At 39.4% G+C, this 12428-nt stretch overlaps 1 protein-coding gene across 4 annotated transcripts in view; it reads left to right on the top strand.

Moving 5' to 3' along the window:
- Positions 1-8427: 8427 nt before the first annotated feature.
- TENM2 (teneurin transmembrane protein 2) overlaps positions 8428-12428 on the top strand; it is a 657515-nt gene continuing 653514 nt past the window's right edge. For 2 of the 4 annotated variants that reach the window (XM_079145381.1, XM_079145388.1), the window contains exon 1: positions 8428-8637. In XM_079145381.1, coding sequence (XP_079001507.1) covers positions 8592-8637 — 46 coding nt within the window. In that variant the 5' untranslated portion in view covers positions 8428-8591. The remainder of the gene's footprint in view (positions 8638-12428) is intronic. The other 2 variants (XM_079145390.1, XM_079145389.1) reach the window with 1 other exon arrangement.

Below are 12428 nucleotides of genomic sequence, written 5' to 3'. Positions count from 1 at the left end.
AATGAGGTCAGGGATAGGTTTCTTTTATTGCCCATAATTATTCAATGAGTTTTCTGAACCATTGTAAACTTAGTAATTCACTTAGTGCTGTGACTGTACATGGTACCCTGTCAATATCATCATCAGCTAATATTTATTGAGCATCTTCAGAGTACATGGTATTACACTCACAGCAGCAGAGGTGAATAGCATTAATTCTTTGAGCCAATGCAGGATTATTGAGTGGTTTATTACATCACTTTATTAATTGGTGCCTCAGCAGCCTCCAGAAGAGTTTTTAGCTTCTAGAACACAACTTTTTCTTTCCTTGGAGTGGATTTAGCTTTGGAGAGATCTACCTTCTCCAAGAAAGTATAGATAGAAGAGCCCTGCCTTTGTAAGTATGCTAATGCTGTTCTTAATCTTATAGATTAATCATAGACTGGGTGAGATTAGGCCCATTGAGTAGATGGAGAAGTTGAGACAGATAGCGGTTGGGATTTGACCAGTGTCATGTATAGATGTCCCCATATAAATGGTGGCAAGTCTGGGATTGAAATGCAACTTTTTCTATTACACTATACTGCCTCTCAGTGGTACATTATTCCCATTTCTTTTACATGCTAATGCACGGCCATGCAGACACCCAAAGAGTTTACCAGCGCCTGTACTCCTTAAGGGAGTGTGTATGCCACTATTCTTTGACATCTGCACATATAATTACTAGAAAAGTGGTTTATTTTTTGTTGTCATGTAAGCCCCTTTTTATAGGGGATTTGTTGCTGTTCAAATCACCATTTTTTGTGTTAGTTAAAATCTCATCAGAAAGATGCTACTGCTTTTACAGTGCAGCTAGAGATTTAGGAGCCAGCTTGTGAAATACACTATTTAATTGAGATCCTTGCCTTCATTTTCTTCTGGAAACAGTTATTCAGTGGTGATAATTTTCAATTGATCGTTCTTTTTTGTGAAAGCTCTACATTTTATTTAATTATTTATTTTAATGAAAGAGGTACATTTGAAGCTGAGAAAAATCGAGTAGAAGGGGGCTGTTAAAATGCAGAATTTATTTGGAAATCTCGAAAGTAGCACCAGGAAATGTCACGTACTCACCAGAGTGTGCACCCTCCAGAATGTCTGTTTGTTGTAATTCCACCGCGTTACATATTTTAGTGCATATCTCTCCCTAGCAGCTTCCAGAGCTTTTCAGATATTCAACATCAGAAATTGCACTGTTTTATCCTGGATTTTACAAATAGCAACCAGATTATTGTAAAACAGAACTATCTGATAAGTCAGGTTGTGAATTGCTTTTGTGATTGTCATGGGTAAGAGTATTGAAGAAGCTGGCAAGCTGCACAGAACACTAGTTACTGTAAAAATAAAACCTGTAGCAGTGAGTGCGTTTTTCTGATGAATACATTCAAGGCTGTGATCATTGTGCAACTTCTGGTTGGATGCTTTCAAATGTTTCGTATTGAAAAACATCAGTAACAAGAACCAAATAGTCCACCAAAGCCCGTATTCAGCTCAATGGACAGGAACGTAAATTCTGACTTATGGTTTCATTGAGGCCAACTCTATTCGGTCCACCATGGGAAGCAGGGATTTGAGGTTCTCTCTTGATTTGCTTTCCATTTTTACTTTATGATTAGATGGCTGCTACTTTGATTTTCACTTAAGAGGATGTTCAAATCACTATGCAAAACAGGAACGGAAAACAGACAAGAGCAACTTCTGTTCAGCAGACAAAAACCAAAATGCCAGAGAACATGGTAATTAATGTTAGCAATTTTATAGGCAAAATAATTTGTTTTAATTGGCTAAATAAGACCTGATATAATTACAATATTCAATAAACTAGTCTCAGAAAACTATTTATATCACAAACCTTTAATCATATTATATACTCATTGCAGTTTTGGAAATGGACATGAAAATGGACATGAATTATCTTCATAAATAAGAACATTAAGGACATTTTTGGAACTTTGAAGGTTATGTTCTTTCTTTTTGTATATTGGAGAATGTTTGTTTCATTTTGAGAAGCAGTAATTTATAGAAGATTCCAGTACATGAGCCTCTGGTGAATCCAGAGGGAAGCACTGCAAGGGCGGAGAATCTGCTCACAGAGCTCCTTTGGTCCAAGGAGAAGGGCTTCTTAGGATGAGGTTTTTCCAGCCATATTCAACCTGGGGAAAACAAGACCTCCCAGAAAACGTGAGCATATCATTGGTCCTGAAACGACCTTACAGAAGGAGACCCTCTGGAATCGAGAATCACCCCCCAGGATGGGTCAATGCCAGTTAACTTCCAACGAATGTTTAAATGATCAGGGGAAAGCTAGGTTCTTCCAGAAGGCACTTGTAATTCTTGCTACCAGTAGAGCCTCAGTCTGACAAGATGAGCTATATTTGACATGAACTTGAACACTGGTCGATGCAAAGCACGTGCCCAAGTAATAAAAATCACACACACACACACACACACACACACACACACACACACACGTTGAAGCGAGTACATTAACAAACCTTCATACTACTTCAAGGGTGAACAAGCTTCAGAAATCATGTTATACACTTTGGCTACTTTCAACTGCATTCTAACAGAAGACTGTATTGTAAGCTCTTTCCCACAGTTTCTGAACCATAAAATTGTATACCTATCAGTATAGCATGTTCATTACAAATACCAAATCAACACGGTTTTACAAACACACTAAGTACAAGAGTAAGTACTAAATAAGATGTATTAGGCAAAAACGAAGACAGTTCTTGTAACCTTCAGGGAACTTAAGATCCATGTCAACTAAGATCTATATAAGATACGAACTGAGCAAAAGCAACCTAGCAATACTAATAGCACAGCAGTTCACCAACAGTACAAGATGTCCAAAGAACAAGACTAATTGGAAAATTATATGTAATGAAACGTCCCAGGCAGTGAGTGCTTTGAAATTTTAGAAAAGAAAATTTATCATGAGCTAATATACTTTTAGAAAGGATTCAATGAGGATGAGGCAACATTATATTGAGCAAAAGGCAGCAGACATTTCACAGAGCAAATTCCATGTGAAAGGAGAACCCAGGGAGGTAGCAGAGTGAATTATAGGAATGAGATGGACTGGGCACAATGGTGGTAGGTTCCATTCACTTGGCGAACGTGTATCTATTGAGTACCCACCATAGGTTGCATTGATCTAGTGCAGGAAACCCAGCAGAGACCTAAATATGCAAAAACCTCCCCACTTCATGAAGACTATGCAAATGTGGCAAGACCGGTACAATATAAGTGCCCAATACTATTCATTTTCCCTTGGGAACCCAGGACATGTCTCTTCATTTATTGCTTTTAGCTTGTGGACCAATGGATAGAGTCCATGACTGTGTGTATGTGTATGTGTGTGTGTGTGTGTGTGTGTGTGTGTGTGTTAAAAGCGCATATTCGACTTGTTAAAAATTCAATATTGTTCATCACCACATATGCAGGAAAACATTGGTGAACAGAATTTTTTTATGTTTCTCCAGAATTTTTTTTTTTAGTATTATATAGTCTTAACCAGAGAAAGAATAAATGAGATCATAATTATTACATTTACTGAGGAGAAAGAATTAAGGGTGACTAGATGTTGTGGGTATTGGTTCTTTCTGTTTCTCTGTATAATCTTGAAAAGATGATTTTTAGCTAATAACCTCCCTCTTCCCATGCTTGGAATGGGTGGCCTGAAGGGCTCTAATTTAAGTAGAGTATAAATCCAAGTATGAGGAACCAGATCAATGAGTATCACTTTCCTACATTTTTTTCTGGCTAAGAACTCTATTTGTTTCTTTCTACATGGCTCATTCATATGTAATGTTTGTCTTTTATATTATTTTGTATAATTATGATGGTGTTCATAGAAATGATGAAACCATTTCCTCAAAAAACAATGTCACTGAATTTAAATGTGGTTAAAAACTTTAATCCTTACTAGTGCAGATGAGCAAGCAGTCAACAAACATTTACCGAGTAAGCAAGCTGCTTTGCTTAAAGATTTATGGAAGGTATAAAGATGCAGAGATGTTTAAAACATGAATATTGTTCTCATTTAGTTTATTATTGAAAATCCAAATAACAACAACAATCTAATGTGGCAAAGGCTTAGGTCTACATGATTGGTGTTGATAAAGAAAAAGCCCTCTAAGGTAGGAAGACCAAGGCTTATACTGGGGCTTTGCCATTTGCTGCTCATATGACCAAATGGTGGTTTGTCTATGTAGTTAAAAGTTAGAGGGAGTGACGAGTCTGTTTCACTGAAGAAGCACTTGTATTATTGCTAACTACTCTTTATTATATAGGTGCTAGCTGTAAACTAAAATTTGTGCTAATGGCTTTTCATTTATCAGCTAATGAAACCCTCACAATATTTACAGATGAGGAAAGTAGGGTTTAGGGAGGAAAAGAATCTGACCAATGTTCCACAATTAGGAAGTCAATTTCAGGTCAGGATTTGGACCTTGGGCTAACTCCAAAGCCAAGCTCCTAATGATGATGTACATCACCTTTCCTGGGGCACTTGGATAGCTACCGTGATTAAAGCAATTTCACTGCTGTAAAGCTGGAAGGTCAAGGACATCTTTCTGGAGGACTTGTAACTCGTTCTGGTCTTAGATATAGAGATTGAAGTCAAATCTGTTGCGATGAAGGGGAAGAGGTGTTCTAATGAGGACAGGGAATGCGCACGCAGCTCAGGGGACGAGGTCCAGGGATCAGGTGGGGGTGCAGCCAGTCCTTGTCTCTTTGTAGCGACAGAGCAGACAGCTAGAAAGATGGGTTGGTGTCAAACCACAGGGGCGACTCCATGCCAGGCAAAATATCTGCACTTGATTCTCCAAGGAATTGTGAACCTTTGATGATTTTTAAGCCGATACATAAGATAATGAAATCAAACAGACTTTCAATTGACCAATCAATAACTATTGGGAATGGATGTCATTCAGAGTGGCATTTTAAGAAGGCTATTCTGACTGGCAAAGGATGAATTGGAGAAGAAAAGAAAACGGTCTTAAAATGGTTGTTTTCACTAAGCTGTGTCATGACACAGGGGAGGTGTGGCAACTAAGGAGGCACTAATAGCACCCACTTGCCAAAGGTTAGCTGCTTTGTACATTAGATGGGACTCAAGGTCACACATAGAATAACCCCTTCTCCTTCCCTGGAGTCCCAGTCTCTTGAGAGGGGAAGCGGGTGGTGGTACAATTTGGTGTAGTCACTGGCAGCACCCTTAGGAGCGTCCCCAAGATTGGTGACACCCTTACACTTCGTGCTCAGCACAGAAACATAAAAGCAGAGAGAAGGGTCCTCTCAATGGATGCTGCCATCGAGCAGAGATCCCAAGGTTTGGGGGTCTGGAAATGAAATAGCAAGATCTTTAAGAGTCGTGGGAGTGATACTTGATAGTTATTGATAACCGAATGATTCAAAAGAAAGGAAAGAAATGAGGCCCAAGTGACGCCGAGACGTTTGCACTTACATCCGGGAGGGCGTTTGGAGAGAAAGCTTGTGGCCGGGCGGGTTCACGCATTTGGTTGTAGAGCTCACTGAGTTTTCGGCATGTTGTCCAAGCAAAGCAAATCAGAGGGCAGCTGGAATCACTGGAGCCTGTGAGGCAGGTCAGAGGAGACAGAAGTCTCTGTGGGTCACCCGATTCGAGACGCTGAAATGTTGTTTGTTACCCGCTGAAAAACAAATTTTTATAAAGGGGCGGAGTGGATTTCCTGACGGTAGACGTGAACGCGTACAAAGCACTTGCTATGTGCAGGAGTAAAACCCTCGGCAGCACAGGCTTCAGCTATTCTTTGTGACAGCTGTGAGACAGACAGAATGACACCATTCTAAGATGAGCAGACAGCCACAAAGAGGTAAAAGATCTCGGTCAAGGTCACCCTGCAAGCAGGTGGTAGAACTGGGATTCAGTCCCAAGTTGCCTGGTTCCAGAGGCCAGGAATGTAGCTACTGTGCTATATTCCACAGCAGAAGCACATGAATATAAAGCTCTCCTGCAGAGAAAGAAAGGGTGCAAAAGTCACATTCCTGTAAGCAATATTGACATGCTTTGGGCCACTGTAGGCACCCCAGAATAATAGTCCCCCCTTGCTCAAGATGTCTTGACAATAAATCATAGGTGTCAAACTCCAAATGATGTCCATTCAAGGTATCTCCTCCTCACTGAGGAAGTGATAAAAATAAGCAACCACACTGATAGCCATTTATAGCTTTAAAAATATCTTTCTTTTTGTCTGGTCTTGATTTCTTTTTTATATCTCATTGAGGATGTTTCGCTGATCCAGTTCGATAAGCCCCAGGCCCCCTCCTCTGCTTTTATAGTACTGAAATGGTTGTTGCTTCCTTGTAACTGGGTCTTTATTTTTATTGGCAGAAAATTCTTCAGGCCACTTATTCCCTTGTATAAAGTTAATTTTAACTATAGAGCCTGTATCAATAATGTCTTAAAGGAGGCTATTTCCAATATACTCCGTGAAACGTTTGTAGAGAGTTCCGAATTTACAAGGCACCATGTCTCCCAGCTCTTTAGATCTTGCACCTTCCCTTCCTGCACCTGAGTATTCTCTGTTCCCTGTCTAGCTACTCTCTGTTCAACCCTGGAGTGTACTCCGTCCTGTGTATGGCCTTCATGATAAGTCGAGTTTCATCCAGAGCATATCGGGGCAGGGAGACTTCTTCCTTTGGGTCCAAGCAGAAAACATATCCTCCTATTGACAAACCATGGAAAGTGTGGCATTTGGAGTTTAACAGGATTAAGCAATCTCTCTTGGGATACAATGCTCCAACCAGGGTAGGGAGAGGGTGGACCACGCTCATTTCCTATCTGATGGCTTAACCCAGAATGCCAAAATACAAGATCTGAGGGTCTGTACACATATTGTCTGTGCATATAACATAGTTGAAATAAAATGATCTAGTATTTGGAGTGGTTTTTTTTCTAGTTTTTCTAAAATAATAATCATGATAAGTAGGGCACATGGAATTTCCCTTCACATTTTAGAATTACAAAATTTTGAAAAAAAAAAATTAGTCATTTAAAAGGTCGGTTGTCTCCTCTTCCTGCTGGCTCACTACTGGTTTAGCTCAGGTTAACATGGAAAGCAACAGTCATTTGTCACCAATAACTTAACTTATACCAAATACTTGACCTTGGAATCAGCAATTTACATCCTTATAAAAGAGGTCACTTAGGGAATTTAACTGTGTAATCCCGGCCCCCATGTGGCAGGAGAGCGGCAGAAATGGAACAAAGCTGGCGAGACGGCATTTGAAACGATTTGAATTGGGAAATCATTTCTTTTCGACTTTGTTTTAAAAATGGAACCTACTTTAAAATGCTACAGGAAGGCAGGAAGATGCAGTAAAAGTCAGTGGCAATGGTGATTCGAAAACTCTGTTCCAGGACTCCAGAAAGCAAGTCGGTTGCCACATTTGGAGGGAACCCAGCAAGAATTTAGGTGTGCGCTTTCCTAATTACCTCTTTCCCACCACCTTTCCTTCAAACATCATGCCTTCCCTTTTATTTGGCCATTATTACTAAAACTAATTGAGAGAAACACCTTTTAAACTTGAACCAGGAAGCATCGCTTTTCCAAGTGCTAATATTTTGGTGTGGGCTTTTTTTTTTTTTTTTAAGACAATTATCAAGACGAAGCATTTGTTTCTTCTTTTGTTTACCCGTGGCAGTTTGTCAGCAGTTATGATAAGTAGAGTTCCATCTGCCAGTAAAACTACATTGCAAATTGCCGTAGAAATTAGCAGCTTTCATTTTTGCCTACATAAATAAATATGCGAAATAAATTGCACATAAATGCATCCTAAAAAAAAAAAAAAAATCACAGGTACACCGCACAGTTAAATGCCAATCAGACAAAACCAGAGACACACTGCGATTATCTCAGTTTTCAAACCTGGAAGATACACGAATGTGTTTCTAAATGAGAGAGGCAGTGTATCAAGCTCGCTGAGATAAAAACAGAAGCCGCCAGACACTGCACTGTGGCTTTATTCTGAGGATCCTTTGCCTGAAACCCGCTCTGTCTTTCCTCCGTGTTCTGTCGCTCCCTCTCCATCTCTCCCTCTCCCTCGCTCCCTCTCTCCACCTCTCCTCGCTGTCTTTCCCCCGCTCATTGTTCTCTCTGCTCTGCCTTTGATGCACATACGTTGTCACATTCCATCGACTCTCCTCTCCTCTCTGTTCTTACACTCAAGCCTGGCGGTGCTTTCGTCAGGGCAGCGGCAGCGTCTCCTGCGAGTTTAAGTCATGTGTGCAGCTCAGTTTGATCGAGCGTTCCTTTTCTGCCTTTTCACTCTTACAAAAGATTAAAAGGTGGCGTCACATTGCTCCCCTGTTCCTTCCCGCAGGAGGGACTTAAAAGGGACAACAAAAACTAATCACTCTCAATAAGCATTTTCTTGCTGGGGGGGTGGAAGAAAAAAAAGGAAAAAAGGAAAGGGAGGAAAAAAAAAAAAAAAAAGCAGAAAAGAAAAGGGGGAAAAGAGGCGAGGGGGTGGACTTAGCGGTGTAATTTGAGACCGGTGGTGAGGATTGGAGCCAGCTAGAGATGCTGCCCGCTGCTAACAAGGGAAGGAAGCCTTCAGCTGAGGCAGGTAAGAGCGCCGATCGGAGGGTTTGACCGAGTGGCTTAGTTAAATCTCTGTTTTTACCGTTTTGTAATTGAGAAAGGCATCCGCAGCAGAAGCCGATTTTTCAGTCGGCTTCCTTTTGTTTAACATAGAAAGTACCTGTATTAATTTTGATGAATTAGAGCATGCAGCAAATTCAATTGAAAATAGATTTGTATAGTAAATGCGTTTATACTGAATGATTTCTCCTCCCTTTTATTTAAGGGGAGAGATGAGAAAGATGATTTTGATCAGAATAGCAGTTTGCATTAGGTTAAATTCTAAACAGCTAACGGAAGAAAAAAAAAATAATTCAATTGATACTGCTTTTGAACTCCGGGACTTAAACCCTGGGAGACAGCTGGCATTTGAAATTTTTCTTCTAACTGAACTTCTGATGTGTTATAATAATTTTTCACCGGAGGTTTAAGCAAGGGTAGAGTTTATTTAAGTCGAGCTCTCGGGTCTGTTTGGCTTGGCTCTTGTGGGTGAGGCGCTTTTATATCTCCTTAACCTGGGTCAGGTGGATGTTTCATAAATGGAGATTAAGTGTTGTCCCAAATGAAATATGAAGTTTAAACATCAGGTTAGGGCATGTTTTAGAAATAGATCCAGTAAATAATTGGGATAACTGAATTATGACAGTTTGAAAGGGAGTTAACTCTGGAGGTGCTGTTGGATAAATCTTTGTGGATTTGAAACGGCTTAATAATGCAGAGGGCTAATTATCAGGCTGAAGTCGGAACTTTGTGTTAGGACCCTAAATCAAGAATGCATGTGGCCCTCCACTGTGGGTAGCTTTGAGGAAGATGTCCGTTTTGTGCCCTGTGAATGGGAGTTGTGGATTATATTTGATGGCATTTCTCCTTTAAAGAGCATTGGGATGAACTCACATCTATTTTAACATTGAACAAATACAAAATGTAATACACTCGAATCTCCCAGCCCTGGATTTTTGTTGTTGCTGTTGTTTTAAAGTTTTGGCGATTTGTTTTGAACCTCAGTCTTTGTGGATTTTGTGTTCCTTGCGTCTGCTGCTAAAATTTATTGCTGGCGTGAATGAATTGATATTTGAGAATGACAAAATACAACTCTAACTGGCTAACTTTTGTATTTAAGAATAACTAGGATTTTATCTAAGATGTTACCTGTCATGCTTCATTTCAGTTTTAAATGATATGCTGAGGGGTGGGGGAAAGTCTTTAATATCAAAAGTACAGAATTCTGTTAGAAGAATGCTTCTCGGGAATGAGATACAGAAAGGTGACCGGTACCTCCCCATGATTTGATCCTAGAAAGAACAGCTCTACTCTGGAATTGTTGAGTTCAGCAATCAGACATTAGAGGATATTTTATATATTTGTTTGGCAATCAGATTTTTTTCTAGTTGAATTTCCAAACCGGACTCGCTCCTCGCTACTTTGCTTCAGCACATCTGGTGTTTGCCAGACCATCTGATGGCATCTGTGGGCACAACCCATGAATCCAGTTTTATGAGGGAATCAGAACTGCTGGATATTGAGGGGTGGGGACCAAGCGGACTCCAGGTCCAGCACACCTCATCGTCCAGAGATAATCTCTGGAAGAAGTTCCAGGGAATACTCCAATACAGGTGCGGGGAAACTTAATTTTTCTTCGTGGTTTAAAAAGCAGAGAAAGAAGTGAACAAGGGAGGAAGGAAACTGCTATGGAATGTTTGGTGTGGGCGTTTTCGTGGTAGTGCAGTGAATTTTAAAACTCACCTCGCATGTAGTTTTTTTTTTTTTTTTTTTTTTTTAAACTTAAGAAACTTTGCAGAATCTTGAAGTAGATTTTTTTCTCAAATTCGGCCTTTTTCTACCTGGTTTTCTTGCATGAGTCTTTTCTCTGACTCCAGCTGTACCTAACCATCAAGGGCTGTTATTCTGTTCTGATAATGATGATTATTTCTTAAGTGAGTAGTAAGTGTTGAGAAGACAGGCCAGGAGAAATATGTTGTCTTTTGACTTTTATTTTTGAAAATTACTTCCTCAAGGTGAGGCAGCGATAAATTTGAAGTTGCAGCGTGGCGATTTGCATCACTGAGCCACCATCCTTCTCCTAGAGAATGAAATAGAACTAAAGTAAGCAGAAATCATTGCATTGTAAACTGGATGGTAGTTTGGCAATACTTTGTAGGTAGATGATAATCAAAGCTAGCCTCACTCAAACTACCTGATTCATATAAATAGCATTTTTCTGACTTTTCCAGTAGATGTTGCTGGAGAGCAAAGAAAAGATCATTTTTTTACAGGAAAAAAAAAAAAAAGAAGAAGAAGAAGAAATGCAGTAGACTTACAAAAGGCAAAGGCAAGGAAAAGATCCTTCTCCCCAAACTCTGCTGATAGCATTTTGTATAATTTGCTAATTAATGAATTATATTGAATCATTACCTTTTATGATGTTCTATAGAAAGCTATTAAAACTTGAGTTAGATTTTTAAATTATGAGATTGTTCTCCTTAGTTCCTATATATAATGTCTGTTTGCTGTTTTCCGTTTTTAAAAAATCAAGTTAACTGCACATTACTATTCAGAACATTTCATCCCTGAATGCTGAAACCCTTTAACATGCAAATATGATGTCAGAGGAAGAACTGAAATAGAATACCCTGAGAAGAGTAATGATCAAACGCATTATAAAAATATGCACCAGTTGCCAACATGTAATGAAATATTAAGAAATTAAAAGCATGCAACCTCTAAAGTAATAGAATTTCATTGCTCTGAGACTGTTTTCCCACTGAATATTAAGTGCTTAATAGATCTACCCGTAAAAAAACAATCGAAAACCTACATGCTTTTTCACTGAAGTTCTTTCATTATATGATTTTGAAAAATTAGCCCAATAGGATTTTCCTCAGAATAGGAAATGTAATTAACATTGGATATTAAGTGCCAGATTTCCAAAGCAAAAGCCACAAGGCTTGATGGAGAAAATAGGAATGCAGAAAGCAAATAGAAGTGCTAGAAGCTGAGGGAGACCCACGCTGGAACTACTCCGCTGGTAATCACTCTGATAAAATGACAAAGACGTCCCCGAGGAGGCCAGGATTCTAGTACCCAGACACAGACTGATGCAATTTCAGGCAACCAATGACCTCTATCTATGGGAATATTTATTTTTGGAAATGATCAATTAACTGATTTCAGTTGTAAAAGAAAGTGTATATATTTTTTCCAGTGCGAGGGGATTGTTGGGTGCTCTCACTTAGAGTTCAGGGGTTCGACCTAGGTTGGAGAGCTTTTGGTTTTTCTTACCTTAGACAGACCTAGCTCTGTGCCCCAGAGATTTTTCTTTTGCACTGAAGCACTTCTTTGTCAGTTTTTGTTCCTGAGGTGTGAAATGCTCCATGGGATAGTTTGATTTAACACCTTTCTTTTCTTTATTCTTTTCTATCTTTCTTTTTCTGAGAGGAAAAAAGCTTCTGTTTAGAAGGCATGATTGTCAGCTACTTCTATTTTGTGATTAGTACTGTTAAGTCCGTCGGGGTAAAGAAGTTTCCGGTTATTATTATTTATTATTATTATTTTACTTCGATTCAGAAAGGATTTGTGTGTGTGTGTTTGACAGAGATTTGTTGGTTTGTGTGTGTGTTTCTTTAAAAAGTAAAGCTTTACAATTTGCGAGAATTTATATTCTAATCCTATATTATTTGCTATTGGCTTCTGGTTCTCCTTTTTAAACTGGAACTTTTGAGCACAGACTAGGCCCACCATGGGCTAAATGTGCCAACAGTACCACTAACAAGGAAGGTC

This window comes from Sciurus vulgaris (assembly GCF_902686455.1).
Source record: "Sciurus vulgaris genome assembly, chromosome: 6".
In the NCBI taxonomy this organism is placed as follows: Eukaryota; Metazoa; Chordata; class Mammalia; order Rodentia; family Sciuridae; genus Sciurus; species Sciurus vulgaris.
This window is presented reverse-complemented; position numbering and strand designations above follow the sequence as displayed.